The sequence below is a fragment of the Pteronotus mesoamericanus genome, unplaced genomic scaffold, assembly GCF_021234165.1.
Source record: "Pteronotus mesoamericanus isolate MK-2021 breed Mesoamerican mustached bat unplaced genomic scaffold, CSHL_Meso_final contig_2, whole genome shotgun sequence".
In the NCBI taxonomy this organism is placed as follows: domain Eukaryota; kingdom Metazoa; phylum Chordata; class Mammalia; order Chiroptera; family Mormoopidae; genus Pteronotus; species Pteronotus mesoamericanus.
Window position 1 is genome coordinate 28,025,450 of NW_026555084.1, and position 27,890 is coordinate 28,053,339.

At 54.3% G+C, this 27,890-nt stretch overlaps 1 protein-coding gene across 6 annotated transcripts in view; it reads left to right on the top strand.

The window, feature by feature from the left end:
* Window positions 1–27,890, top strand: part of FSTL4 (follistatin like 4) — a 359,817-nt gene that overhangs the window by 155,897 nt on the left and 176,030 nt on the right. For all 6 annotated transcript variants that reach the window (XM_054568477.1, XM_054568474.1, XM_054568472.1 and 3 more), the window contains one exon: window positions 17,799–18,047. In XM_054568477.1, the coding sequence (XP_054424452.1) occupies window positions 17,799–18,047 (249 nt within the window). The remainder of the gene's footprint in view (window positions 1–17,798; window positions 18,048–27,890) is intronic.

Genomic DNA, 27,890 nt, shown 5'->3' on the forward strand with positions numbered 1-27,890 from the left:
AGGGACAGGATGCGGACGCCTCCCCCGTGACCCGTTAACTGCCGAAGTTGGGGGGCGGCAGCAGAGGTGAGGAGGGGAGGCCAGTCAGGGCTCCACGCGGCGGGAAGAGGCAGCCGAGAGCCACCCTGGGGAGGTGAGGGGGCGGCGGCAGTCAGGACTGCACACCCGCACTTCCCTTGGACTTCCCTCCCTCAACACTAATTCAAAGGTAATTACTCAGGGTTTCAAGACAACAACCCTGGAGCATTAAACCCTAAGCGCGGTCCCCGAGGGCGGGGCCCTGTACTGTCGCTGCCCCAGTCACATGCCCATGAACCAGCCCTGGCTGCAGTCGCAGAAGAGGGTCAGCCGGGGTTGCTCTGCGACCGCCTTTGGTTTTCGAAGCACCTGTGAGGCGTGAGCCACTCCGTGTCACTGCCAGACCCCGTTTGCTTTGCTGGCGCTGCTGTCCGGGCACTGTCGTGGGACACCACCCGGTTCCGCCAGGGACTCCGCACAGGAGCCCTGGCTGGGGGCTCCCCGCCCCCAAGAACTTCAAGTGGACCAGAGCCTCGCCACCCTGTAAGGGTGGGAAGCCCTGGGTTACTAGGTGACATTGGGAGGAAAAGAAAAGATTTCTTAAGTTTTTACTTGTAATCATTTAATATCATGCTGTCTTAAAAAAAAAAGAAAAAGAAAAAGAAAACCTGGATGCAAATATTTTCAACTGAAGTATAATCTACATGCAATGAAATGCATATATCTTTGTCAATGATTTTTGACAGATGTATCCAGGGGTGTTCAGCCTGTGGCCTGCCGGCCACATGTGGCTCAGGATGGCCTGAAAATGGCCCAACACAAAATTCTAAGTTTACTTAACACATTATGAGGGGGTGTGTGTGTGTGTGTGAGTGAGAGAGAGAGAGAGAGAGAAATTACATGTCATATTGTATTTAATGTGTGGCCCAAGACAACTCTTCTTCTTCCAGTGTGGCCCAGAGACGCCAAAAGGTTGGACACCCCTGGACACCATCACCGAAATCAAGACATAAAATATTCTGTCACCCTAGAAAATGATCTCAAGTCTCTTTCCAGTAAACCCTCCCACACTCGGGCGACCACTGCTCCTAACACCACCCAATAGTTTTAGCTAATCTTGAAGGTCTTGTAAGTAAACTGCACACTACACAGGAAGGAATCTTTTGTGTCTGGCTTCTTTGACTCAGCACAACCTCTCTCAGTTTTCTCTGTGCGGCTGGTACATCAGTTTGCTCCTCTTTATTGCTGAGCGGTGCTTCATTCTATGACTGTATCCGTTTGTCAGCCATTCCTGTTGACGCACATTAGGTTTGTTTCCTCTTGGGACTACTATGAACGAAGCTCCTATGAATAGCTTTGAACATGTCCTTTTGTGGGCATAGGCTTTCATTTTTCTTGGATAAAAACTTACCGATGGCACCCTGGCTGGTGTGGCTCAGTGGATTGAGTGCTGGCCTGCGAAGCAAAGGGTCGCCGGTTTGATTCCCAGTGAGGGAACATGCCTGGGTTACAGGCCAGCTCCTCAACAGGGGGTGAGCAAGAGGCAACCACACATTGATGTTTCTCTCCCTCTCTTTCTCCCTCCCTTCCCCTCTCTAAAAATAAGTAAATAAAGTCTTTTAAAAAATACGGATGGCAAATAACAAGCTGCTCACCACCTTTAGTCATTAGGAAATGCAGATTAAAACCACAGTGATACACCACTGCATGCCGGTTGGAATGTCTAAAATCTACGAAAAGGCTGACCACAGCAGGTGTTGGCAAAGATATAGGGGAACGAGAACACTCACATGGGAATGTTTTCTGCTTTAGCAACTTATTCTCTGATCTTTCCTTTTTTCCTGCTCCTCTTTCGTATTTTTTTCTTCTTTCTTCTTGAAGTGGGAGCTTAGTTCATTGTCTCTTGACTTCCATCATTTCTGATGAGAAGTGAAACATTATTCCTATTATCTTCTTGAAGGGGGTGTATCTTTTTCTCTCTGGATGCTTTTTACATTGTCTTGTTCTCTTTGGTTTTCAGTAGTTTGATGATGCTTTGCCTTCATGATTTTCTTTGTTTACTTGAAGTCACGGACCTTCCTGGTTATTAAGTTGATGGCTTTCGCCTGCTTTGTGAATCCTTAGCCAGAGCCCTTTCCAAGCCTCCTCCCGCCCCATCTTTTTCTCCTCTCCTCAAGCCCCAGGCGCTCGTGTGTCAGTCGTATTCGGGTGATGCTGCAGCTCTCTAATGATCTGTTCGTTTTTTAAAATTATTTTTCTTCTGTGTGCTTCAGTCTGGGCCTTTTTATTACTGACTCGTCTTTGAATTCATTGATCCTGTTTTCTGCTGTGTCCAATTAGCTCTTATCGTGATTAAAGACCATTTAACAAATCCTTGATTTCAGATACTGTGTATTTCAGTTCTATTAAAGGCTTGCTCTTTGAATTTGGGTCACTTAGTATACTCTGGTTTCTCTTCAGATCGTATAAATCTTTCGCCTTTTGAATTTGGTTCACTTAGATAGGTATTTCTTTATCCCATGACTTTTAAAAATATGAATTTTCGTTTCTCTGGTGTTTTCTTGAGGTTATAATGGGAACAACAGTCTTTTGCAAACTTCTGTATCCTAGCCAGAAGTAGAGGTCTGCCTATGAAACTTTAGGTACCATGTGTTTTCGAGTATTTTTCATATTACTGGAAAATTGCAAGAAGGATAAAGAATTCTTCTATATCCTTCATCCAAAGACTCCCTTCAGGTTTTGCCAACTGTCCTCATAAAGTCCTTTATAGAAAGAGAATGTGAACCAGACCACCCATGACACTTAGTTGTCACCTGTCCTCAGCCTGCATGTCCTCTGCCCTTCCTTAACATTTTGAAGATAGCAGGCAAGTTATTTTAACAATGTCTCTCCAGCTGGGCTTGTCTGAGGTTTCCTCGTGACTACACTGAGGCTGTGAGTTTCAGGCAAGAACGTCACCAATGTTGTGCCGAGCGTCTCTCCCTGCAGCCATCGGGTTGGGACCCGAGGCGGCCTGTCTCGCCGGTGGTGACGTCAGCTTTGGCCGCCTGAACACAGGGGTGCCTGCCAAGCTTCTGCACTGTTGAGTCGCTGTTTTCCTTTAATATTACTGAGTGTTTTGTCATGAGACACTTTGAAATTATGTAAATATCCTGTTATGCTTCTGTCACTCACTTATTTTACTCTTTATTGATTCATTTTATTCCTGAATTAATTAGTATGTCATGATAGTCAAATGAAATGTTTCTAATTCTCTCATTTCCTCTACATTTATTAGTTGACATTCTACCATAAGGAAGAGTTTTTTATTTTCCGGTTTATTTGCTCACTTTTTAAAAACCAGTGAGGATTTGTGGATTTTTATTTATGTGACAGGATATTAGCAAGTACTGTAATTGTTTATTATGCCCCAATATCCCAGATTTGGCCAATGGGCACTTCTTCAAACCAGCTTCTGTGTCCTTTTGACATGTCCCATGATTCTTTAAGTGCTTCCTTACTTTCTGTAACAACAAGATGTTCTAAACCAGTCTGACGCTTTCCCTGCCCCCAGCCGGAACAAGCCATTTCTTCACAAGGCATTGGTTCCCTCAGGGGTCAACCGCATTTAGAAACCGGGACCTGAGAGTTAACTGTGCTCCTTGCTTCTGGGGTTTCCAGACTCAGCTCCTCTCGGAGAGAGATGAGACGCACAGGCAGGTACACGCACAGATGTGTACACGCACAGACGTACACACAGATCTTGGGAGGCAAGCGTTCACAGCAGCTCCACCAGTGCCTGCCCAACCAGCCTCAGCGTTCGCTCCAGCTGCTCCCGTTTTCCTGTTTGTAACTCTCGTCTTCAGTGAGAAATGCAGTTCCCCTTCTCCTCAGTATGTTTGTTTGTCGCTAGGTCTTCCCACACAGAAGTTATCTCCTGATGCCACCAGGCTGCTGCCCCTCCAGCCACCTGCCTCTGTGGGCCCTAACCCCACGTTGCCATCACCCAACACGGCTGTCTACCGGACCAAAAAGGCCACCGTCCCTGTGGCCCCTTTCCTTGTGAGGGCCTGACACCCATTTGACCACTGCCCTGCTCCGCTGGCCTCCCTTTTAACTATGACTTTTGAAGATTAAACACCGTTAGAATTTTCTCGGCTCAGAATGAAAGAGCAGGTTTCATTCTGACCTGTGTAGAGTGGGGGTAATAAGTGTGCCTTTCATGAATCAAAGATAATTTTGTTTTGGTTAACATGACCTGCTTAGAAGGCTGTGTTTCAATTTTTAATATTGTCTGATTTTGCCGCTCTAAGGCAGATGGAGCCAGTCCTGAGTCCAGATGGCTTCTGCCCGGGGTTCAGGCAGGGGTACGTCAATGAGAGTGAAGCCCCCTTTCTGACGCTGCTGCCTCGAGAGAGCAGGACCAGTCAGGACAGGCTTGTTCCGATCAAAACCAACTAGAGGGCAGACGGCCCTGGGGCTGGAGACGGGGGCGGGGGGTGGGGAGGGGAAGGCCGGCCTAGAGCACAGTCGCTGACTCGGAAGACGCCGACTCAGCTCGGGCTTTTCCATTCCTCTTAGCGGGAGCGGTGCCCGTGGGGCCGTCACGGACCTCGTGTTAGTCTCCAGCCACATCTGTATGTCGAGGAAAGGGCCGCTCCTGAGGGGCCCCTCCTCTGGGTTTCAAGGTGGCAGATAGGGGCACAGGCTATTGGTGACAACGGTATCCTTTCTTTTCTCCACTGCGCCCCATTAATAGGCTTCTCCTTATTGTTTAAGTTCCTGGAGACAGAAGAGTTTCCGTTTGCTTCAAACACACAGGTGGATCAGGAAAATTAAAATAGGCGACCTTGCCTTGAGCCGCGCCCTCGCTGAGCTGCTGCCGCAGGGACTGTTCTCCTCCGCCCTCCGAAGGGCGGCACAGGCGTGGCGAAAATAGTGTCCCTGCAATGACCTCAAAGTGCTTTGGGATGGTTGGATTCTATTTTTAAAAGGCATACTCTGACTTCCAGCTCTGGCAACATGGCAGATAAATATTTTTAAAATCCTTTTAAGCATTGACATGCTTTAAAAAGTCCTTTCTTAACCACCGCCAGCCCCAGCAGGAATTTCTTCTTGGTGCTCAGCGAGGGGGAAGATGGGGCTGAATGTGAGCAAACCAGGCTGCTTTTGCCTTTGTGGCCTTCCCGGTGACGGGGTGGAGAAGTTTTAATTTTTATTTATTTTTAATTTCTTCTCTTTTATTGATTGCTTATGAAGAAAGATCCTAGATACTGAGAGGCTAGAAGAGCAAGTGAAAGCGGGAGCCCAGAGAAGCGATGCAACCGCAACGCTGGCTTCTCCTGGAGGCCTTGGGCCAGACCAGGCGCCTCGGCCTTGGTTTGCACACGCCGCGAGGGCGGGGCGCCAAGGACAGGCCCCGAGGCCCTCCCACGGCGGGCACATTGGAAAGTCTCCCCACGCCCTGTATAAAGCTGGGACCCCAAAGGGCCATGTCTGCAATGGCAGGGTGAACAAGAAAGAGACCCAGCCAGTCCCCAGGTTCCACAAGACAGCATGCTCGTCTCAAAACTTGTCACTGAGCGGAGAGGGAGAAGGTTCCCTGATAATGAGGACCCACACGGTGACCTCCACAAGGAATGGCAGCTCGGGCACAAACTGCGTCGGCAGGCGGAAAAACCTCAGATGTAAAGTTTGGTTTAACCCAGAACAGCGGAGTCGTTGGGTGCCTGATACAATCAAGGCGAGCCCATCTCCAAACTATGCCTCGGAAATTTTTCACCAATACATTTTCAGGAAATGTGAGATCATTTTAAAGAAGTACCATTAAGTTCCAGCATAATCTATAAATAGCAAGATGACACAGAATGTAATGTAGGTTTAAAACTTTTAAAAGAATGAGAATATGCTTGAAAATCAAGAGATTATGCAAATAGCCAATCATCTTTGTAAAGGACCTACTAGAACTTTGAGAAATAAAAAGTCAGTGGGAAAGTGTGAGAGTAGGTTAGAAAAAGCTGAAGAGGGAATTTAGGAGCTGGAAGACCAATTTGGAAAAAAATTAGAGGGAAACCAAATGATCTTAAGAAGTTCATTTGGAAGAATAAGTGCCCCCAGATGACCAAGGAAAGCAAGAGAAAGGTTAATGCAGAGAGAAGTGCCTTTAGCAGGTACCAGAACAGCAAGCCACAAAACTATTGTGATCTCGTCAATACAGTGGTTTTTGCCAGCTATCAAGAGAGAATGAGAACTCGTAACATTCTATGTCGAATCAACCTACCCGGAAAAAAGGGAGAGCAATAACGGAGCAGGGGTAATACTTAGAGCAAGATGACTGTGAGTTTTCACAAACTGGAGAAAGACAAAAATCCCCACTTCTAGGAAACTCAGTGAAGTATAAGCCAAATAAATGCAAAGAGATATGCATATTTACATCCCACACAAAAAAAAACCCCCTGCAGGAAACCAAAGAGAAGAGGTCAAAATTATCCAAAAAGAAAAGATAGATCACCTGCCAGGGAGCGGAAAGGCTCTCTGCTGACCTGTCTCAGCCATAGAAAGCAAACAACAGGGGATACAGCGTTGATTGAGGGGAAAAATCTGTGAGCACAGAATGAATTACACAGCCTAAATAACTCTTTAAAATAAGGATAAAAATCAATATGTTAGACATGCATAACCAAGAGAGTCTGGGGCACAAGAAGGAATTGTGGGGAATAAAGATAGAATTAATACGCATACTGTCGCCAGGCAGGAAAGGAGTGACGGAAGCTCCTATGTCCTGCGGTTTCTCGTGTGGGGGGTGAAGTGCTCGTGAACTCTAGACGAGGCGCCAGTTATACATTTTAAAATTTTTAAATTTAAACAGTAGAATAATAGGAAGTATATTTAATTTTTATATGAGTACAAAAAAGAGAAAGGTGAAGGATTCAGTTCAAAATAAGGCAACCAAAAAAAAGAGGACTACAGAAAAAGGCAATAAACAATTTAACGTGGACCAAATAAATCATAATAGTATGTGCGCACAATGGACACACTGTGAGTGAAAATGAGTGAATCACAGGTATACGCAGGGATGTGGATGAAACAAAAGGGTATAAGAGCAGATACAGTAAGTCTCCACACACAGACGCAGTCTGGTTCCTTTATATTTATATAATGTGCAAAAGCATCTAAACCAAGCCATCGACTGTGGAGAGATGCGAAGATGAGCTCAGACTGCACAGAAAGGCAAACGAGTAATAAACACAAAATCCGGGATAGCGGTTCCCTCTGAGTGGAAACGAGGGGATGGAATCGGAAACAGGAAGATTTCGAAACTAATGAAACTGTTCTTTTTCTTTACACGAGCAGGGGAGCCCATAGCTGTCCCTTGTGCTGTACGGCTGATGCTGCCCACAAAGCACACAAGTATTCTTTCATCATTACTCATTATTTAACAAGAATAATTTAATGGCTTTTTGAATTTGGTTTTTATGTGGTGAGATATAGGGTTCCAATTCCATTTCATTCCAGGGGATAGCTCGTCATTTATCAAATGACTGTCATTTTCCCAATGCAGTAGTCACTCTTGTCACACAGCGAATTTTCACATGTAGTGGGATTTGTTTCCGGGCCCTCTCTTTTCTCCTGTCAGACCGACATTGATTTGTCTGTCTCTCCGTCAATGTCGTATTGACGTGATCACAATAGTTTTGTGGCTTGCTGTTCTGGTACCTGCTAAAGGCACTTCTCTCTGCATTAACCTTTCTCTTGCTTTCCTTGGTTATCTGGGGGCACTTATTCTTCCAAATGAACTTCTTAAGATCATTTTATCCAATTCCAGAAGGATTTCCTTAAATTTATAAATTTATGGTAATGTTTCCCACCCAAGAAAAAGAAATGTCTTTGCATTTGTTCAAATCTTATTTTATGACCTTCAATAAGGTTTTACAGTCTCTTTCATATCGGTCCTGTGGCTTCCTTGTTAAATTTATTCATAAATATTTTATGGTTTTTGCCATTATTATGAGTGGAATATTTTTCCCTTTTCCCTTTCTAAATGGTTATTGCTAATGAAGAGAAGAATGATTAACTTTGGCATATTTATCACCTGTCCAACTACCTCATCATAATTCTCTTCCAATTTTAACATTTTTCACTAGTTTCTTGGTGTTCCAAGTATAGGGATACACAAGCAGTAAAAAGAGATATGTGTTAGTTGCCTTTTCTGAATTTTTACTTATCGTTTTATGTTCTTGTGTTATTATCCTTCTTTTTAAATAAAAACTGGTGACAACAAGTATCCCTGTCCTCTGCTTGATCTCAGAGGCCACTAACTTGATCGTTAATAGGGACTATTCTCTCCTAAAATTCCTCTCACCTTCCTTTCTGTTCAAAACTTGTGGTTTTCTTGGAAACCCACTCTTCGCCACAGGCACTTCTAGAGTTTTGACACTCGGTTGTCTCTGTTGATGTCGTCATCCTGGTCACTCCCCCGTCTCTGGAGCCTGGACCCGCTCATGTAGACGCTTATTTTTGACTGCCCACTCATGGCAGCTCACGTCAGGCACTGAAGTGACATCAGGCAGCAGTGGCCCCACAGACGGTGCCTGGTGGGGGGTGGCTGCCCCTCGGGGCCTCGGTCTGGGAGTAGGCAGGCTGCTGGCCCGGTGGGGACACTGAGAAAAAGCCTCCTCCTGTCTGGTCAGCCCACATACTCCTGCTCCCAGAAGCGGAGCAGACCCAGCCCACCCAGGAAAACTAGACCCCCACCCCAAGCCGTAGGCCCACCTGCCAGAGGCCTCAGAAGCTATTTGGCTCAGGTGAGCTGAGGACAGGGGCTGAAAAAAGAAGACAAGAAATGAAATGAAATGATCTGGTTGATACTGTGACTAAACTCTGTTTTGATATTATCCGGTGCGTTTTTGTGGCTGCTCATCTCATGGAGAGAAAAGGGCAGGAGGAGAAATGGACACCCCTCTGATTAGCTCCATTTTTCCCTTCTCTGAAAGAATAACCAAGGAGAAGAGCACATTCGTGTCTCCGGTAGTGAGACACATCTATGACAAGGAACCTGCCCGATGTTGACCTCGGGGCAGCACGTGCCCAGCAGGTACAGGGCCCAAGAAGGACGTGGCATCTCCTTGGGACTCGTACATCTCAAGTGATGGGGAGCGTTGTCACCGTGGCTCACGCTGAGCGTCTCCACAATAATATTGAAATAATTGGAGGCAGCCCAGGTGTCATGGCCTTGAGTCATTAGTTGGCGGAGACGCAGGAAGGAACCCACGTAATGAGGCGTCCGCGGGAGAGCGAAGGCCCGTTGAGAGCGGCAGCATCTGCCCCCCGCCCCCGTTCGCAGACATGGGGGGCCCAGAGGAGCTAGAGAAGGTGTCAGGGGGGCTTGGTACCCTGAGGAGACATGGGGGCTCCGGTGACAGAGAATCTGACAGACACAAACTCAAGAGGCTTTAGCAAAGAACAGGAACTTGGGGGTAGGAATGTATTTGGGGGAAGTGCTCCAAAACAAAGCCGTCTTGTAAAGGACACTCTCCCAAAGGCAAAAATCCTATCGTGTTTCACATGTTCACACAGCTTTCCTTCCGAGGAGGCCACGGAAATAACCCTTCAGGAGCCAGTTGAGATCGCTTAGTAGGACAAATAGGGGTAGAAAAGGAATAGAAGAGATTGTTGCCATTTCATTACAACCAGGAGACACGCAAGCCAGAACACCGGCATTAGACACGCCCTAAATTCACGGGCGTAAGGTTGTTTTTTGATCTCAAGAAACCTCTCTACTAGCCCCTCCTGTCACTGATGAGGAAACTGAGGCTCGCCTGTGAAAGAGACGTGCTTTGCTAGAGCCGGATCGGAACCCCGGTCTGGAGCCTCTCCCCCAACGCTTTCCACAGTCTCCGCCCTTTCTACGGTTCACGTCTGTTTCTTCACGTCCGATCACGCAGACACCGAGCCTGCAGTCGGCCGCGGCACTACCCTCTCCGCGTTCCCTCCTTCACCTGGCCTCCTCCGCACCTGTGCCAGCCCCTGTGCCCAGCTCTGAGCAGAAGGACGAGAACCTGGTGCTTGTCCTGGACCCACCCACACACCGGCGCCAGGCTCTGAGTGACTGCGTTTTGGCTGCTGCAGGCCCTGCCCCAGGGCTGCTTGTCTGGGGCCGAAGAAGCAGGGGATCCTGCTTTGCAGTGACAGCGGGAAAAACCTCCAGGCCCTCAGCCTGGAGCTCGGGTTGAGAGGAGCATGCCTGTGGGAGGCCTTGGGGAGAAAGCTCTAGACGTCCTGGGTCAGATGGCAGTACTGTCATCACACAGCGCCGAGGGGGAAATGGCACAACAGAGCGAAGGGAGCCCCGAGGGAAGAGAGGCCCCAGGACAGGATGTGGTGAGCGGGACTACGCTGTCCTGGCGGCTGCCTGCGAAACCGAGCCCCGCCTCCCTGACGGATCAGGGCCCGCTGACGGCCTGACTCCACGGAGGGGTTGCGTGGAACCTGCAGCGTTGGGCTGCGGGTCAGTTCTGGTCACTTTGCCTGGAGAATGTGTCCTTTCAGCCACCCGCCACTCGGAAGCTGGGCAGAGTCTACCTAGCCAAGCAAATCCCCGAAGCAGGGGAGGATGCGCAGGCGCGCCCCCTTGAGACCTTCCGCAGCGCGCCGCCTCACGTCTGCCTTTTAAACCGGCCAGCGCTGCCCGTGCAAACACGCTCCGCTCGCTCGCACTGAGGCAGGTCTCCCGCAGACGGACCGGACCAGCCGACGCCGTGAACAGCTGCATCGGCGACACCAAGTGGCTTCTCATCTTCCAGTCCTGTGCATTCAACCCAGCGCTAATTGAGCACTTACTGTGCGCCCAGCTCCCGATGAGTTATCTCGTTTCATCCTCGGAAAAGTCCCGTAAGCAGCAAGCCATTGTTATTCTCATTTTTAAATTAGAGGGAAAAGAGGGTAGGGAACTTGTCTGGATCACAGAGCCAACAAAGGCCAGGGGTCAGTACCGAGGCTTAACCACAAGTTGCTTGAAACCCAGCTGTGTGTCCGTAAGCCCTGGATGGGTTGGATGCATCACGCACGAAAGCAAAGCAGTCCCGTGTCAGCGGCTCTCACACAGGCCGCCTCCACCACGCGCCTTTGCCGCGTGAAGAGTCCCCGTCCGTCTCAGCAAAGCTGAGCTCTGTGGTTTGGGTCCTCATTTCCTCCCTTCTAGAGTCTTCTAGTAAGTCAGGCTGGGGGCTCCAAAGGAAGGGGACACCCCAGTTTGGGGGAAAGAGGGACAGCCTACTCCAGTGACCTCTGTCACTGTAGGCGCTCTGTGTATCAAGAGAATTGTGTGAAACTTCAGGATGAGGCAAAGGGAGGGTGGCAAGTCCTCCCAGCCTCCTATGGAGCATCTGTGAACAGACCCACCCAAGGAGCACGTCCTGACCTGGGCCAAGGTTGCACCTTTGTTCAACCTTTGTTCACTGTTTCCTGCCGATTAAAGGTCCGGACTATGCTGTTACACATGAACGTGTAGATTTGTATCCAGTAAAAGACACAGACTCCTTCTGTCTGACGGAAAAATGACCCCAAAGGTTGCAGTGTTCTTTCCCTGCAGGTCATTAAGCAATTGGGTGTCTCATCTGACCATGGCATCTGCCCCCACAGACTTTCTCCCCTTCACCTGGGTGTTGGCCTCACCCTCCCTTGGGGCCCCCGGTTAAGGAGTCTAATAAATCCTTAACTCAGGCGCACTTTATATTCCCCTGAGAGTCATGGCTTTATGTTTTTGGAAAGCATACTTTGGCGCCTGTGTTCACCTGTAGTCGGAAACAACTCCACACGCCCTGCCCGGGAGCCTCGCGTGTGTACAGTTGGTTAGGTTCAAACCCGCCAGGCTGAGGGGCTTCGTTCCCTCTCGATGTTCCAGGCATTTCTGCCTTTGGCTTAGTGGTTTGTCTGAAGGCCCGTCTGTCTGACCACAGTGTAGGACCTGTGAGCGATGCACATGGCAGGTTACCACACCTGCCGGCGACCGGTGACCGTCTGTCTGTTCCTGCTAAGATTTGGGACCTGGAGAATTTGGTCAGGACCTTCAGAGCTGGACAAAACCCTGCTTCCATGAAGCACACGGTCACCTTGGTTTGGGCTCTGCGCTGGGGTCACTGGCAGGACATCCTATCTGCTCAGCCGTCACCTGGGGAATTTCAGGGAAAACGGTAGAGGCGGGGGCAGGGAGACAGTGCAGCCAAGAGACGTCATACTGGAGGGAGGGTGGCCAGGTGTCTGTGTGTGACAGGGACTGGGTCCGGCCTGAGATGCTGGAAGACCCGGCAGAGCTTCCTCGTGTCGCACTGTGAACCCCCAGCCCTGGGGGAAGTAGCTTCATCGGCCTGCGAGCTGCCTGTTCTCGGGGTGCGCAAGTGGCAGAGGCCCGAGAGGCCAGGCGTGCTGATGGTAGACACCCCCTAACATCGGAGGAGCCCAAACTGTGGACTTCGGGACCCTCCTGGCACCAGCTCCTTGAGGCAGAGACCTTGCCCCCGGCCGAGCAGATGCCCCAAGTCTGAGCGAGTTGAGTGCGACCGATCCAAATCGAGCCCCCACCGCCTACACCTACTTGCTGTCTGACCACAAGCAAGTCACTTCCTGACCCCTATTTCCTAATCTGTAAAACGGGCGCGTGTACCCACCCCAGAGTGAGGCCTGTGTGTTTGCTTCTCAGAGCTGTGAAAGAAGGACCCATGAGCTTGTAGTGTGTCCAAACGCTGGCCCGGTCAGGGCCTGGCCTGTCACGCCTCGGCACGTGGCCGTAGCTTCCGGCGCTGCCCCGTCTGCCTGGGTGCTGAGAATGTACTTCCCCCCAAGGAACTACCAATTTTCTTCCTAACGCTTAAGAGTGAACAAGACTTTACAGGGCAGAAGTGGACCTGGAGCACCCGGGGTACCCAGGGCACCCTGAGGGTGTGAAGGCTGCCACCCAGGTGGCCGTGGTGGGAGCCGGGGGGCTGCTTCCTCCCCATGGGCAGCCTGGGCAGTGCCGAGAGCCTCCAGCCTATGGGGGTGTCTGAGCGGCCCCTTCCAGCCAGGGGTAGAGACGGGCCCTCCCTCCAACACTCAGTTCCCCGGGGCGACGGAGGCTTCCAGGAAACCAGAGTCGCCCCACTTCCCCAAGGACACAGCGGGACGAGGCGGAGACTTTGCCTCTGTGGTCACAGCTCCCTGCAGACCGGTCAGGAACGGGACTCCGCGGGCCAGGCCTCTCCCGGTGCCGGCCCCCTCTCTCTGCATGTGGGCGCCAGGCCCCAGGCCATGCCGCTCTCCGGTCCCAGGCTCTGCCCCGTCGCTTTCAGGTCTGGGGTCACATCTCACCTCCTTCCCGACGTCTCCCTCTCACCCCCAGGTGAGAGCCGGTCCCCTCTGCCCCAGTGTATTTCCCTCCTGGCTTTTACCACAACCCACCCGTGTCTGATTTATTTGTCTTCCTCTTCACGCTCATGTGTGTCTTCCCACATTGCTGTGTGAGTGTTCTGGGGACAGTGTCCTAGTCTGCTTTGTACCCCCAACGCCTATAATAGGGCCTGGCACATAGTGGGTGCTCCAAAAATATGTGCTGGATGATGAGGTGGGTGGAGAGCTGGCAGGCAGGCCCCCCTGAAGTGCCATGTCATTGCCGCCCATCCGTGTGGGGCATAGAAACAGCACCGGCCAGCTGGCTGGGTCTCCGCCCGGCTCTCACACCAGCCCAAATTCTGCGGCCACGTCCAAGGCACGAGGGAGCCGAAGTCAACCGGACACTCTGTCCCAGGACCGGCTTGGGCACGTCTGAGAGCGTGGGTTGTCTCAGGAGGGCGGGGGCGTCCTGGGACCATCACCTGCAGCCCCTGGCTGGCACACCCCATGCGTCTACACACCTCTGTGCGCACACTGCTCTTCTAAAGGCATGTCCTCAGCGTTAGGTCTTTAAAAAGCCTGACCCTGACCCAGGATGTGGGCTGCAGCTCCCCGGTGGGTTTGTTTTATAAGAAAATAAAGCCTGTAATCGCGCTGCGCCTGCTGATGGGTGGGCACTTGGTTCCTGCGCAGGTACCTTCTGTCTGCAGATGTTGGGACCATTGCCGCGCCAGGCGGGGTTCACGACTGGCAGCGGTGAGACCATCAGCACTCGAGGCGGCTGGGTCCTGGCACCCTGCGTGCCTTCTGCGTCCACCTCCCACCGTGCGCGACCCGCGCTGGGCCTTGCTGAGTGTGCAGCCGCCTTACAGCCAGGAAGCCGCCTCACTGTGGCTTTCTGGTGGGGTGGGTGGTGTGAGGTGAGGCCGTGGGGGTGTCGCCCCAGTCCTTTGCTGGGGGGCCAAGGGCCTGCAGGAAGAGGCAGAGGCGGTGCTGCTGACTGCGACCTGGGTGGCGACCTCCCAAGGCCATGTGAGGGCGGAGGCTGTCCTCGCTGGTCAAGCCACGGATGAGTTCTCAGGCAGAAGTCGTGCTCTGGGCAAACACGCTCGCAGGCAATTAGCATCCCAACGTGGAAAGCTGGCGGGTTTCCTGTCACGTGCCATTCAGGGCACAACCCCTGAGAGGGAAGCGCGCACTGGCTTACTCTGTGCCAAGGAGCCAGTTACAGAAGCGGCTGCGCTCTGGTGTGCTCAGCGGGAGGGAGGCTGCCTGCGCCGGGTGGGGGAAGGCGCCCACGGTCTCGGCCTGGTCCCGCCACTGGGGTCGCGCAGGCTGGACCTGGGCCGTGGCCGCTGCCCACGACCGCACGCACGCTGAGTTGGCAGTGCCCGGTCTGTGACGCTGGCACCAAGAATCCTCACCTGACTCACGGGAGGGGCCTTTAGCACCGACTGGTACAAATGGACTTGTTTCTCCTGCCGCCGTAACTTTCATGTAACAATTCCCCTTTGTGACCGTGTTCAGTAAATTTAATTAGTGTTGAAAAGCAGCGTATTTGGTATGATGATCAGTTTCTAACCCAGGTAAACGGCTTTCTTTATGACTACAAATTAAACACATTATCTTTTCCATGCATCATGGTCGTCCTCATAAATGCTGGAGGCAGTTGCTGGCGGTCTCACTTGGTTACCTTTCCCATTACTGTTTTATCAGCGTCCTGCGAGAAGTGGGAAATTCATCCCATTTTAGTAATGAGGAGGAAGTGGTGACAAGGGGCTTGTTAATGAGGAAAGCACCACGGTCCTCCGTGGTAGGCGGGGTCCCAGGCCCACCCCTGTGGAGGGCGTTCCCAGCTTGTCACAACAGGCCTGTTGTCTGCAGACTGGGAAGGGCAGGTGCAAGGCATTAAAGCTACTTTTACCTTAATTGCAAATCATTAGGACTCCATTGTTCGCCGACAGCCAATTCACATTAGAGAGAACCTGAGTGATCTCGACAGCTTCCGTGAGCCCTGGTTGGCATGTTTTTTTAACACGAAGGCGTCAGTCACACCTAATCCACCGTGGGTATCGGAGGTGCTGCACGGCACGCTGCTCTTTGGAAGCGCGCCCTGCGACCAGGGCATGTGGGCACCCCTGAGGCGGGGGTGCTCCCCTCACCCCAAATGAGCTGGCTTCCCTTTGCCTGCCTGGGCTGGAGTCGGTGGTCTCTGAAGCCCCTGCCTGCTCTGCCACTCCAGAGTCGGGTCCCCTAGACCCCAGAAGGCTCACTTCCAAGGATATATGTGTCCCCTTCGTGCCCTCTCCCTCCCACTTCCCTCCTGCCGGTCCTCGGAGGAGGCAAGGGAGCCACACTCCTCACGAGGCGGCTGCCCACCCTCCAGGCCCTCAGCACCCCGCCCTCTCAGCCTCTGGCCGCGGTTTGAGCGTGGCACCCTCAGACTTCAGGAGATGAGCTTTTAGAATGTTGTGTTTCTTAAAAATTGAGTGTGCGGGGTACAGGGGAGGCACATGTGGACAAAGGCCCTGCCCCTGGGGGGTCCCCCAAGGCCAGAGAGCGGGGCGGACGCCGTGAGGCAGGAGGACCCAGAGAGGGGCACTCAGAGGAGGCGGACCCCGGGGCGAGCTGGAGCTGATTTAGGGGAAAAGAGCGCAGTCAGAGGGGGCAGTGCCACCGGAGCAACAGGGACCGGAGGCTTAGAAACTTTGCTGCTGCTTTTCCAAACAGGGCAGTGAGGGCTGCCTTCCCGTCGCAGGCAGAAGTGTATTAAAAAGGTGATAGAGTGGCCGTGCTTTGTGTTAGATGGAAGCAAGTGCAGATATTTCAGAGCCGCGTTTCCTCAAATGGCCGCAAGTGCTTTCCAGGGTAACTCATTTTCCAGGAGAAGCAAACCCACGCGGTGGCAAAGCAGCCGCAAACCCCTCGAGTGGGGCCTCCTGCCCAGGGCTGCCCGCCGCCCTCCACCCGCGACCTTGCCGGGAAGGTGTGCGCGGCCCGCGAGGCCGCCCGCGGAGGCTTGGCGGTGCCTGTGAACAGTTAGCTCAGGCACCCGTTAGGGCCTGCTCTCTCACACTACTTGGAGATATTTCGATCTTCTAGTTTATTATGATTCAAGAAAAAGTCAATATTTCTTAGCTTGCCAAGGCTGGAGGAATTTAAATGAGTTATTGAGTCAAGCAGTTAATCTACCGATAACTGATTCTTTTCCTTTCAAATCTATAATGATGAAAAGCAGACTTAGCCAAAATCAAGAAAGGGAAGGTTCTCTTTTTTCCCCCCTCCTTAGACAGTTTAATCCCATGGGGTGGGAGCTGGGGCTGAAAGTTCAGTCCTGAGTGCCAGGGCCATTCTGTTTTCCTGAGTATTTGGAAGATTTAATTAAAGCTTAAACGCAAAGACTTCTGCGGCCATAAAATCTGCATTCATGTTTGAATCACTTGTATTTTGATATCCCTTTATAATTCTCAGCTTCCCATCTGTTGCCATTAGTGCCACGGGGCAGCCAGCCAGCTCTCTGCACTCCGTGGCAGTGTGACGGAGCGGGGGCAGACGCTCGCCTGGCCTTTCACTCCGTGTGCCCTTTCAGCATGAGCCGCTCTGCTGCCCACCCCGCCCGCTCTGCCATCTGCGCTCTGGGCACCGCGGCCTGAGATCACCGCGGACGCGTGTCGGGCGCAGGGACGCCCAGCACCGTGGCAGCTGCCGCTCCCAGGTCCTCAGCCTTCTTGCCCACAGCCGCAGCCTTGCGCTAGAAGGGAGCAGGCAGTGGAGACGGGCTGCTGGTGCCACCGTGCTGACGTGTGTCCCGGAGAACTCCATTCTCCCCCGAGGAAACGGCCAGCCTCTGGCCTCCCTGCCGCGCCGGCCCTTCCTGCCCCCGCCCTGAACACTCAGAATACGGCTTTCTCCTTACTCTACACTTCCCCCCTAGATTCCGCAGTGGCTCCCCACTGTCAGTGCCTAACGTGTCAGACCAAGATTCCCCTGCTTGGCTTTCTCAGTCTCCTTTACCCACTCACCCCTCACCCCCTTCCGAAAGGCTTCCCCACCTCAGGGCTTCTCCCCCAAGTGTGTGATGCTGCTGCCTGCCGAGCAGTGATGGGGCCCTCAACTCGAACCCTCTGTGTCTCTTGGAAAGCCCTCCTTGCAGCCCCCATTTATTCCTCCCTCCCAGATGGGCAGGGCTCGTGCCTGAGCTGTTCGGTGTGAGCCAGCCATAAAAACTGAGCTCTGCGCGACAAGACACTGCTCTTGGCGCCCACGGCCGCCTCCCCTTGAAGGGGCAGGGACTCTCTGGGGCACCCTGAGCCTCAGGCCTCAGCCTCACAGGCAAATGTACCCTCTGCTCCCCGTGACATGAAGCAGCCTCAAAGGAAGCCCAGGGCCCCATCCAAGTGCCCAGAGCTGACCCTCAGTGTTTGTGTGCCTGGCAGGGCTTTCCGGCCACAACGCACTGCCAGCCTCCTGCGGGAAGATGCTGTGCCGCCGCGGGAGCAGATGCACGCTCAGCAGGGAGACCGGGGAGCCCGAGTGCCGATGCCTGGAGGCCTGCAAACCCAGCTACGTGCCCGTGTGCGGCTCCGACGGGAGGTTCTACGAGAACCACTGCGAGCTCCACCGTGCCGCCTGCCTGCTGCAGAAGAAGATCGTCGTCGTCCATGGCAAGGCCTGTTTCCTGAAAGGTAGGGAGACGGCTTCGTGCCCCTGTGCTCTGGGGCTTGGGAGTGGCTCTTCTAATGCACTTTGGACCACTGACAGGGTGTGCTGAGGGCACAGGTTAAAGTGTAAGGGCAGTAGAGAAGAAGGCTGGAGCCTTCACAACACAGCAGCAGTGGCATTTTGGAGATGCAGGTTCTGCTGTGGCCACCTGCTCTCAGAGGGTGGGATCCAGGGGGGCCTAGCTAAGCCCCAGCTGGCGTGGCACGTGTGTCCAGGAGGAACCAGGGCACATGGCGGTCCCTCACACGTTTCGGGCAGCCCTGTCCAGGTGGCAACAGAGCCTATGTTTACCCCTCTGCACAGAGGCAGTTGCATGAATCAGGGGGCCGCGCTGCGCACAGAATGCGAGCAGATGGCACCAGCACAGTGGGTCCCAGCGTGGCAGGCTCTCAGGCTCCGGCCTGGAGTGGTCGCTGGCGGAACAGCGCTTCAGGCCTGGCCTGGCCAGCGCACCCCGAGCAAGACAGGAAGGCCCTGTGTGGGCCGAAGGGCTCGTGCGTGGTGCAGGGGTTTAGTCAGAGGAGAAGAGCAGCGGCCGCTCCTGCTGGAGGGGCAGAGCCTCCGGGGCAGGGCCTGTTGCTCCTCACGCTCAGATCCGTTCTCAGCACCTGGCGTGACGCCTTGCACTAAGCAGACGCTCCCTGGCTCAGAGGCACCGGAAACTGTGAGCATTAGAATGCAGATTCCCACACTGATGCGGGCCCAATGGACAGCGCAGGCCGCAGACTATGGAAATATCTGCAATTCTGAAACCAAATGGCCACATGGTTTCCTGAACTTATTCGTGTTAATAAGTTCAGGAACGCGAGAAAGCAGAAGCCACGTGTGGGCCAGTGGGAGCATGAGGCACATCGCAGATGGGAGAGCCCACGTGGGGTTGCGTAAGGGTGGGACGTAGGCGGGTAGGGAGGGGAGAGAAGGCCCTGGAGGGGAGAGAAGGCCCTGGATGAGCCGACCGGCACCTGCAGCGCTGACAGCAAAGGGCTGCTGGGAGGCTAGGGCTGCGGGGGCTGGGCGGCTGTCACTGTACCCGGCCCCAAGCCCAGGACGCACGGTGCGGCGGGCACATTCTCAGCGGTGGAGCACAGGCCTGCGCCATCTGCTCTCCTCCAAAGGGCGGCCCACCCCCGCTACCCTGCACGCAGGGGCTGTGGCGGCAGGGAGCCCCGGAGGACTCGGGACTCCGGGAAGTCGCTTCTCCTGTGGCGGGAATGGCCTCAGACACTTCCATGGCTGTGCTAGGACGCAACTGCTGAGGTGCTTCAGAAATCATGAGGCCCATTATGGAAATGAGACCAAAATGAGCCCAGGACAAATGTCCCTGGTCTGGGAGCCCTGCCCAGCCGCGAGCCTGCCGAGTCCCTGCAGCCGTGAGCTCTGAAACACTTGACCGGTTGCTCTGGCTTTATTGGCCGTGTTGAATTTTATAGACTGATGCTCCATTCTCCAGTTCCCAATATCCCCCAGACTGCATCTTTCTGAAGGTTTTTATTTCTGCCTCAGAGTATGCACAGCCCCCCTCGCCATCGGTTATTCAAAGAGCATTTCTCATTTCATGCGAGCAAAAAGCAGCCACCACCAAACCTGGGAGGGATGGGGGCAGGGCAAGCAGACAGGGGCTGCTTCATGCTAACGGACTTTATCCACCAGATCCTTCTGACTTGCGGAGTCTTGCACAGAGTTTGTGAATCCCCACCCAGGCACTGTGGCAGGGCCACCGTCCTGACGTGCCCTCCCAGTGCGGGCAGGGCTTGTGCGGTTGCAGCTCAGCGCTGCCCTCTCCCAGCTGGGCGGCCTCGGGGGCGGAACTCCACCCAGCCGGACCTTTCCCAGCTGGGCAGTGGGGCTCCCGGCAGCTCCTGCCTGCTCTCTTGGAAAAGGTACAGGAGACGCTATGCAGAGACTGCCTGACTCGTGCCAGGCACGTTACAGGTGATGGTATTAATGACACCTGTTGTCATCGTGCGTCTAATCCGAGGCCCCTGGAGCAGCGACATGCATATCTGTGAAGGGTCCCAAGGCAGGGACAAGGGCTCTGCCCAGAAGGGCTTGGGGGACATGCCTGGGCACAGGTGGCTTCGTGGTAGATGGAGAGTGAGCATGGCAGGCACAAGGGGGCAGCCTGCCGCTGTCCTGGCGATGCCCTCTCTGCAGGCTCGTGGGGCTCCAGCCCCGGGAGCGGCCTTCGCAGCCTCAGGCGCAGGCTCAGCTCAGTGCCTGGCAGGGGGAGGGTGGGGGGGCTGTCTTGGAAGAAAGGAGGGTGTGAAGGGCAACTGCCTGCAGTGCCAAGAAAGGTTGCAGTGGAGTGTTTAGTGCCATCTTGAGCTCCCTGATGATCATTTGTCTTTTGTCCTAGATTTCCAGGGAGTTATTGATAACAGGAAACTTAAAAACACCTTTTTTCCCCCATGCAAATAAAAATTCTAAAATCAGCTATGTTCCACTAGTCCTAGCAGACTTTACAGAGGGAAGTTGCGACTTCATCCCCTGGTGGTTCATCTGCCTCCATAGTCCCTATGGGAGAGGAGGGAGGGGTGTGCGTGAAGCTGGGGCGGGGGGGGCGGTCGCCTGAGCACCGCGTGGGGCACAGGGCACGCCGCTCTGCAAGGGAAGACAGGCAGCCTGCTCAGCCCCGCTTACAAGAAAACTTCTGGTATCACATTCCAGTTGCCATGGAAATGGGATGCCTTGTGAACTCGGAATGAAATAGCACATCATTTAGGGATTATTAGCATGTGGGAAAATCAAAGCCAAACTGAAAATCCTTGCTTCAGCTCCCCTGCACGGCCCCGGCAACCAGCTCCCCGAAGCCCCCAGGACGGTCTCCTGCCAAAAATCAGGCGTTTGGAGGGATGTTGGATGTGGTATCCCTTTCTTCTTGTGGCAAAATTAGTCACAATTGTCCTTAGCACCAAACAGCACTGGAGAATACCCGGAGAGTGCGTGGAATTCTCTGTAACTCTCACTGCTTATGGAGTTTGTTTTAAAAGTTATCTTGTGACATGGCTTCCCATGTGTGGTCTAGAGGGCGCTTTTGAAAGTATTTTTCTGACTCGGTTTTCAATTCACACTTTACGTCCTACACTGTTCAGGAAGGCAAGGCTGCCTTTCAGCGATCACTCGCCACGCCAGGGCCGTGTTATCCCATCTGACCCAGTGGCTTAGCTGGGCAGTTTCCAAACAAACCATGAAATCGTGGAAGACGGGAGCCTGTGAGGGGTGCAGCTCTAAATGGACCGCAGGCGCCTCAGCCTGCACGCGCTTGGTCGCAGCCCTGGCCCCCCGCAGGGAGTTCCGGAGCCGATGAAGTCAGGGGAGATAACGTCCATTTTTGATGAAAAATTAACCGTACTATTGGCTCACTCACAAATCTTCTTTTGTTAAGTGTTACTACATACAGGAAACAAAAACCCAACCTTTTGCTGCAGGTTAGCAGAGCAGCCAGACTTTGCTGCCAAAGAGATTTCTCTTTTTTCATGTTGCTGTCACTGTGAGCCCTGTTGCTTTAGGAATGTAAATTAAGCCTCAGGCCTCTGGGCGTCCCCACATTCCCTGCAAGTCTTCTCTGCCTGTGGCGAGAGCGGCTCCCCACTCCAGCGGGGACTCAGCTTCCCAAGGTGCGTGAGGTGCCGGCACAGGGCCCTGATGGCCGCAAGAGTCACGGGGGAGTGGGCTTCCCTCGTTGGAGGGGTCCCTCCAGCAGGGAGGGCCGCGGGGCAGGGTAGGGGGCGCAGGCAGCCTCCAGGGCACCAGCTTCATCCATCCTGGGCCACACCACACCCGCTGGGATGAGGCGCGTGAGCTCTCTGCCCCCACTTACCTAGTCTGTAAAATGGGAATGATCGTCGCACCTTCTCTCTGAGCTGAATCGACAGCATGCGAGTGGACAGCGATGTTGCAAACTTCAGGGCTGATTCTAGGGACAGAAGCAAGAGGCTGACAGACCCCTGTCCATGGGTGACAATGCTGTCTATATGGGCTAAGAGGTGGGGGCGGTGGGTACCCCAGGGACCAAACCAGGCAAGATGAGAATGTGAGCCTTCGTATGTATTTAACGGGTGCCTGGAATCTGACCTCCTTGTGGTCACATTTAAACCACCTTCCCCGGCTGCCTTGTGTTTTGGAAAGAGATGCCATGAGTCTTCCAAGTTCAGCCAGCAAGCCAGTGGAGAAAGGGAACTGAGAACCCCTGATCCCAGGTCTAGAGGAGGTTTCTGGAATGAGTGCAAGGCCCTCAGGAAAGGTCGGCTGAGCCTGAGGGAGGGGTCATCTGCCTGCCACGAGCAGGAGGGTGTCTAGGGAAGGAGCTGGAAAAGAGACAGGTGTGGTGCATCTCAAAGGGCGCGAGGGGGCATCCCAGGCGCAGGCGGGAAGCAGCCGCAAGCACGGGGAAGAGCCGCTGTTACAGTGCAGGTCCTACAGGGGACAGGTGCAGCTGGGGACAGGTGCAGATGGGAGGGTGAGGGCAAGCTGAGAGAGGCCTGTGCGCCAGGCCAAGCAGGGCAACCGCAAGCCGCGCCAGCGACACGTGAGCTACTCCAGCTTTCCCAGTTCCCAGACAGGGACCTGGAGGCCCAGAGAGCACTAAGTCCCAGCCCCAAGTCACGGTTCCGTCACCGCGGCTGGCCCTTTAGAACCACCCACAGCTTTGGGGCTGTTTGTCCAGCAAGGCGTGTCTGTAGGAGGTGAAAGGTTTACGCTTTTCGGAGGCTTCCTGGTGGGGAGGGCGCGCTGGGAGCCATGGCTGCTGCTGCGGGCTGGGGCCTCCCTGCTCTGGGGGCTCCTCCGGGAAAGCTGGCTCAGTCCTCCCAGCTCCCAGAGCCTCTGGGCAGCAGAACGCTGGACTGCTCTCTCCCTGCTAAGGACAGAGTGGGGAACTTGTGGATCGGCCGCCGGAAGAGCCCAGGGAGGGAACAGCGGGGCCTGCGGGGGACCCTCCTTCAGCCTGGCCCGGCTCTCAGCGCTGGCCTCCGCGGCCACACCCTGTTTCCTGTTTCCATGTTCTTGCAGCTGCCCTTCCACTCCTGGCCCCGCCTGCCCATGGGTCGCTGCCGCTCCCCCAGCCCTCGCAAAGGAGTCTGTGCGCCGGCGCCTCGCCTGGCCTTCACGCTGAGCTCCACAGAAAGGGGCCTGGACATTTTCTACCAAGCCACTTGGCTTCGAGGACATCACTGAATGTCCACTGGGGACCAAGGCTGTGTAGGACCTGAGGATCCCAGTGTGATCAGGATGCCAGGCCTGACCCCATGGCATTGGCAGGTCCCTGGCACCCCGCCCTCTGGGCCATCGGGTGGGGCCGCTGTAGCCAGAGACACCCCCAAGACCTCAAGGGCCCATGGGAGCCTTCACGGGCTGTCCACCCGCTGTGTCGACGCCTCCCTGTGGGCTCAGTCAGCACCCGCATGCCCCGCGGCCAGCGCCTGAGCACAGCAGCCCTCGGAGCAGAACTCCATCCTCCTCTCACAGCACCTGCTTCCGGGACCCAGACACGCGACTAAGACAAACGCACGTGTGCTCTGGGTGTTTCCTCTAGGCTTCGTACAACAAAATGCCTTGGTGTGAGCGAAGGTGGGAGGGTGTCCTCGGTTCAGTCCAGGCGGTGCGCTTCACGGAACTGCTGTACCTGGGATGAATTAATTACGCCCCAGTAATTAAAGCCAGCTAATAAGTTATTGAGCTGAGAAAGCCTCACACTGCATTGATTTCGCTTATGGAAACGAGCCACAGCCTCCGAGGCCCCAAGGTGCCTCCTGACCTTCCTTGGCACCTCCTCCCCTTCCTCTCCCCCGCTCGCTGGGAGGCAGGACCTGGCCTGCTCCCACTCCTCCTCTGGAAGCTCTGTTCCAGCCTCCCTGCAGGTGCCAGGTCAGCTCTGCCCTTCCCTTCCTTCTCTCCCAGGCGCCCAAAGCGGCAGCGCCCTGGCCGCCTCCCCTGCCCCAGCTCCCTCTGCACACGGCCCACCAGGGTGTGAGGCTGGCTCCTGTGCCCCCTGAGATCACGGCCTCCTTCCAATGCCAATTGCAGGTGGAACGTGCCAGGCCTGGTCTTCCTGCTTCGCTCCTGCGATGGCATCTGTCAGTCTTCCAGCGGCCCCTCCCACGTGGTTTAGCCCTCGCTCCTCTGACTTCACAGGCCCCTCCTTCCCCAGGAGCTTTCTGTTTTTATTTATTCATTTTTCATTAAAATATAGTCGGCATACAATAGCTTCAGATGTACAACATGGTGATTTGACATTTGTATGACTTACAGAGTGATCACCGCACCAAGTCTAGTCACCATCTGTCACCAGGCAGTCATGGCAGTACTGGCGATACTCCCTGTGCTGCACACTGCGTCTCTGTGGCGTATGCATTCCATATATGGGAGTTGGCACTTTGTTCGCCCCTGTACCTTTCTCACCCATCCCCGCACCCCCTGGCCATCAGCAGTTCTCTGCTTCTGTGAGCCTGTTTTGTTTTTGCAGATTCCACCTACAAATGAAACCATACAGCATTTGTCTTTCTCTGTCTGCCTTCTATTACTCACAGTAGCTTTTTACACATGGATTCGCCCAGGGGTCCTGTTTGGCTCGCTTCTCCCTCCGTCCCCGCCCTCCCTCCCCACTTTCTCACGGGTCCAGCCATGGCTCACGTGCCAATGAGGCCATCTGTGTCTCCCCGCCGACCGCTCCTCTGCGCCTCCAGCTGCCTGCTCGCACCCACCCTAAAAGCCCATGGGCACCTCACACTCAGTGTGTCCCAAACGAACCCACCATCTCCCTTTCCCTCTGCCCCGGAACCTTCTCTCCCACACCCGGCGTCTGTCTCAGCGATAGCAGCAACCCCGTGTCCCCCAAGGGCCTGGCATCTTCCTAGCTTCCTCTTGCAGTTAAGCCCCTACTGACTCCAAAGCCCGGCCAGGTTTCCTTCCTCATTATGCCTTCATTCTGCCCCTCTCTCCTCTCCCTCTTCTGCTACGACGTCCCCCCACCCTCTCTCACCTGGATGACTTCTGTGACCCTGAGCTGTCCTCCAGCTCCTGGTCAGATAGTCTTCGCACCTGCCTCCCATGCAGCGTTGAGAGTGAACTTGCCAAGCCGTGACTTTGACCATGGTACTCCCCTGCTTGAACCCTTCTGCCTATTCATTCAGCAAACATATGCCGCGTCTGAGTCAGGTCAGTTCTGTGCACTGGGGACACAGCGTGCGCCGCACAGACACTGCCCTCGTGACACGCAGCATCCCATGGGAGAGACGGGAGACGAGAGGTGGCGGCGGCAGGTGGTGCAAGTGCCATGGGGCGGAATCAGGTCGGGACAGGGCCTGGGGAGAGCTGCTCCTCCTATTTTTTTTTTTTTTGCTTTAATTTTTTAATTTTTAAATACAGTTTACATTCAATATTATTCTGTATTCGTTTCAGATGTACAGCACAGTGGTTAGGCAATCATGTGCTTTAGAGAGTGGTCCCCCCAATGTTTCAAGTACTCACCTGACCCCATACATACGTATTACAAGGTTATCGACCATATTCCCCGTAATCCGCACCTCTGACTGATCTGTAACTACCAATCTGGACTTCTTCATCCTTTCACCTTTTTATCCACCCTAAACCCCCTCCTCTCTGTCAACCATCAGTGTGTTCTCTGTACCTGTGAGTCTGTTTCTATTTTGTTGCTTGATTTGGTTCTTTAGATTTCACATATAGGTGAAATCATAGGGTATTTTTCTTTCTCTGCCTGTCGTATTTCACTTAGCATAATACCCTCTAGGCCCATCTGTGCTGTAGCAGAAGGTAAGATGTCCTTTTTTGTAGCATGGTAGTATTCCATTCTGTGTGTGCACCGCAGCGTTTTTATCCACTTGTGTATTGATGGGCCAGTGAGAGCTTCTAATCTGAGAAATGACATCTCGGTAAAGCCCCGAAGGAGGCAGGGAGGTTAGGGAGCGAGGCATTTGCACACCTGGGAGAAGAGAAGGAGGAGCAGGTGCAAAGACCCCAAGGTGAGAGCTCGCTGGGCATGTCTGGGGCTCACAAAGGAGGCCAGAGCAGGGAAGGGGAGAGAACTCCCAGAGGGAGTCAGAAGGCTGTTGGGGTGGGTCGTCCACGTAGGTCCTTGTCGGCAGGAGAAGCCCAGACCCTTAGCCACGGTGCCATGTTGCCTTCTCATGATCCTGCAGTGCCCTCCCAGGGATGGCCTTGAGGGGCCGCCCTCTTCCCCCTACCTGAGCAGCACCGAGGGTCTGCCACAGCGGGAAGGGGAAGCCTGTCCAGGAGCTCGTGGCCAAGCCTCTCTCGGTTCACTCTCTATCGAGATAAACCCACAGGGCCCAGGGGGCTTCCTCTGTGAGCCCCATGCCGACCAACGTGCTATCAGAACTTCTACCAAGAAGAAGGTCCGCCTTCTGCTGTAACTTCCCACCAGCTTGCCAGTGGGGATGTGTGACTTACCTTTCTATCCCTGGCCCTCTGAGTGCTCTGCTCATTTTCAGGTGAATGCGCGCACTGATGACTATGTGCGACATAGGATATGTGCAGTCTCTCCACGGTCCCCAAGTGAGAGCGTGGGGCGCCCTAGTTAGAGACCCTCCATCAGCGTCCCTCCTAATTTGGCGATAGGTTCCTAGAAGGACCCTGCTCAAAGGACATGGTGGATTCTCGGGGCGAGGGACGGGGTGCAGCCATTGAGCGCGTCGATGGAAAATGGGGAAGGAAAGGGGTGGGAGGAGGCAGGGGAGGGGGTGACCTGGAGCCTCTTGTCCCCAAGCTCCTCCCCAGGAGGCTGCTTAAAGAAGGCCTCGCGTGGAGACAGGGCAGCAGGGGCTAGGGGGTGCCCTTGGCTCAGACCCCAGAGAACCATTTAGTGGAGCGCGCGGCCAACACGTGGGAGGCCTTGGAGGCTGGTCAGGAGCTGGTGTTTAACTACTGGAGTGAGGGGGAGTTGATTTGGGACTTCTTTAAGGTTCTCCCCTTCTGCACCTTCAATTAAGATCAAGGCTCCCATGTAGCAGCCGCTAAATGACACTGCATATTGAATCTCTGTGCTCAAGCAGTTTATCTAATTATCTGTGTGACAAACTCAGCAGTTGTCAGACCAGCCACGACTCAAATATGTTGACTCTGGGTCCCTGCCTCGAAGTGTTTTCTGCTTACCGACAGGCGGAGGGAAAGGGCTCACGTTTTCTTTTTGCAGGGGAATCCCTTCGAGGTTCTCCCGTTGCCTGGGGGTGAGGTGAGGAGCGGATCTGAGGGCAGGAGTTGAGTAGAGGCCTGGAGGTCAGCCCCGTCCTGGCTCTGGACCCCGCCCTCCCTCACCCACAGCCCCTGCAGAGGGCGTGGCCTCCCCGCCCCTCTGCTGCTCTTGGACAGTGAAGCAAGGTGTTCTGACCCATCTTTTTTTCTTCTCCAAATAAAGGGAAGAACACTTACCACTGTGTCAAATTAGCTGATATAAATCAGGGGCGTTGGGGGTGCGGACCCACCAGTGAGTGATCCAGGGAGGGGTAGCTGACCGTGGCCCTCCCCCCGCAGAGCGTCTGTCGGGGAGGCCACCCCGCAGAGCAGGCTCGCCCAGTGCACCGGTGACGAGACCACACCAGACGACCCCACACTGGGCCTGTGGGGTTGAGCACCCAGCCAGGAGAGCCACGGGGCAGGGCTTTCAGAAAGCTGCGTCCCGGGCCCTGGGAACGCCCTGTGGTTCCTTATGGTGGGTGAGCTCGTGCCCAGTCCTGTGCCACGTGCCCCAGAGAACCGGGTCCAGGACACAGGGTGCCCTCGAAGCTGATAAGGGAGACGGAGCCCCGCCACTGCCAGGTGTGGGCTGCGCT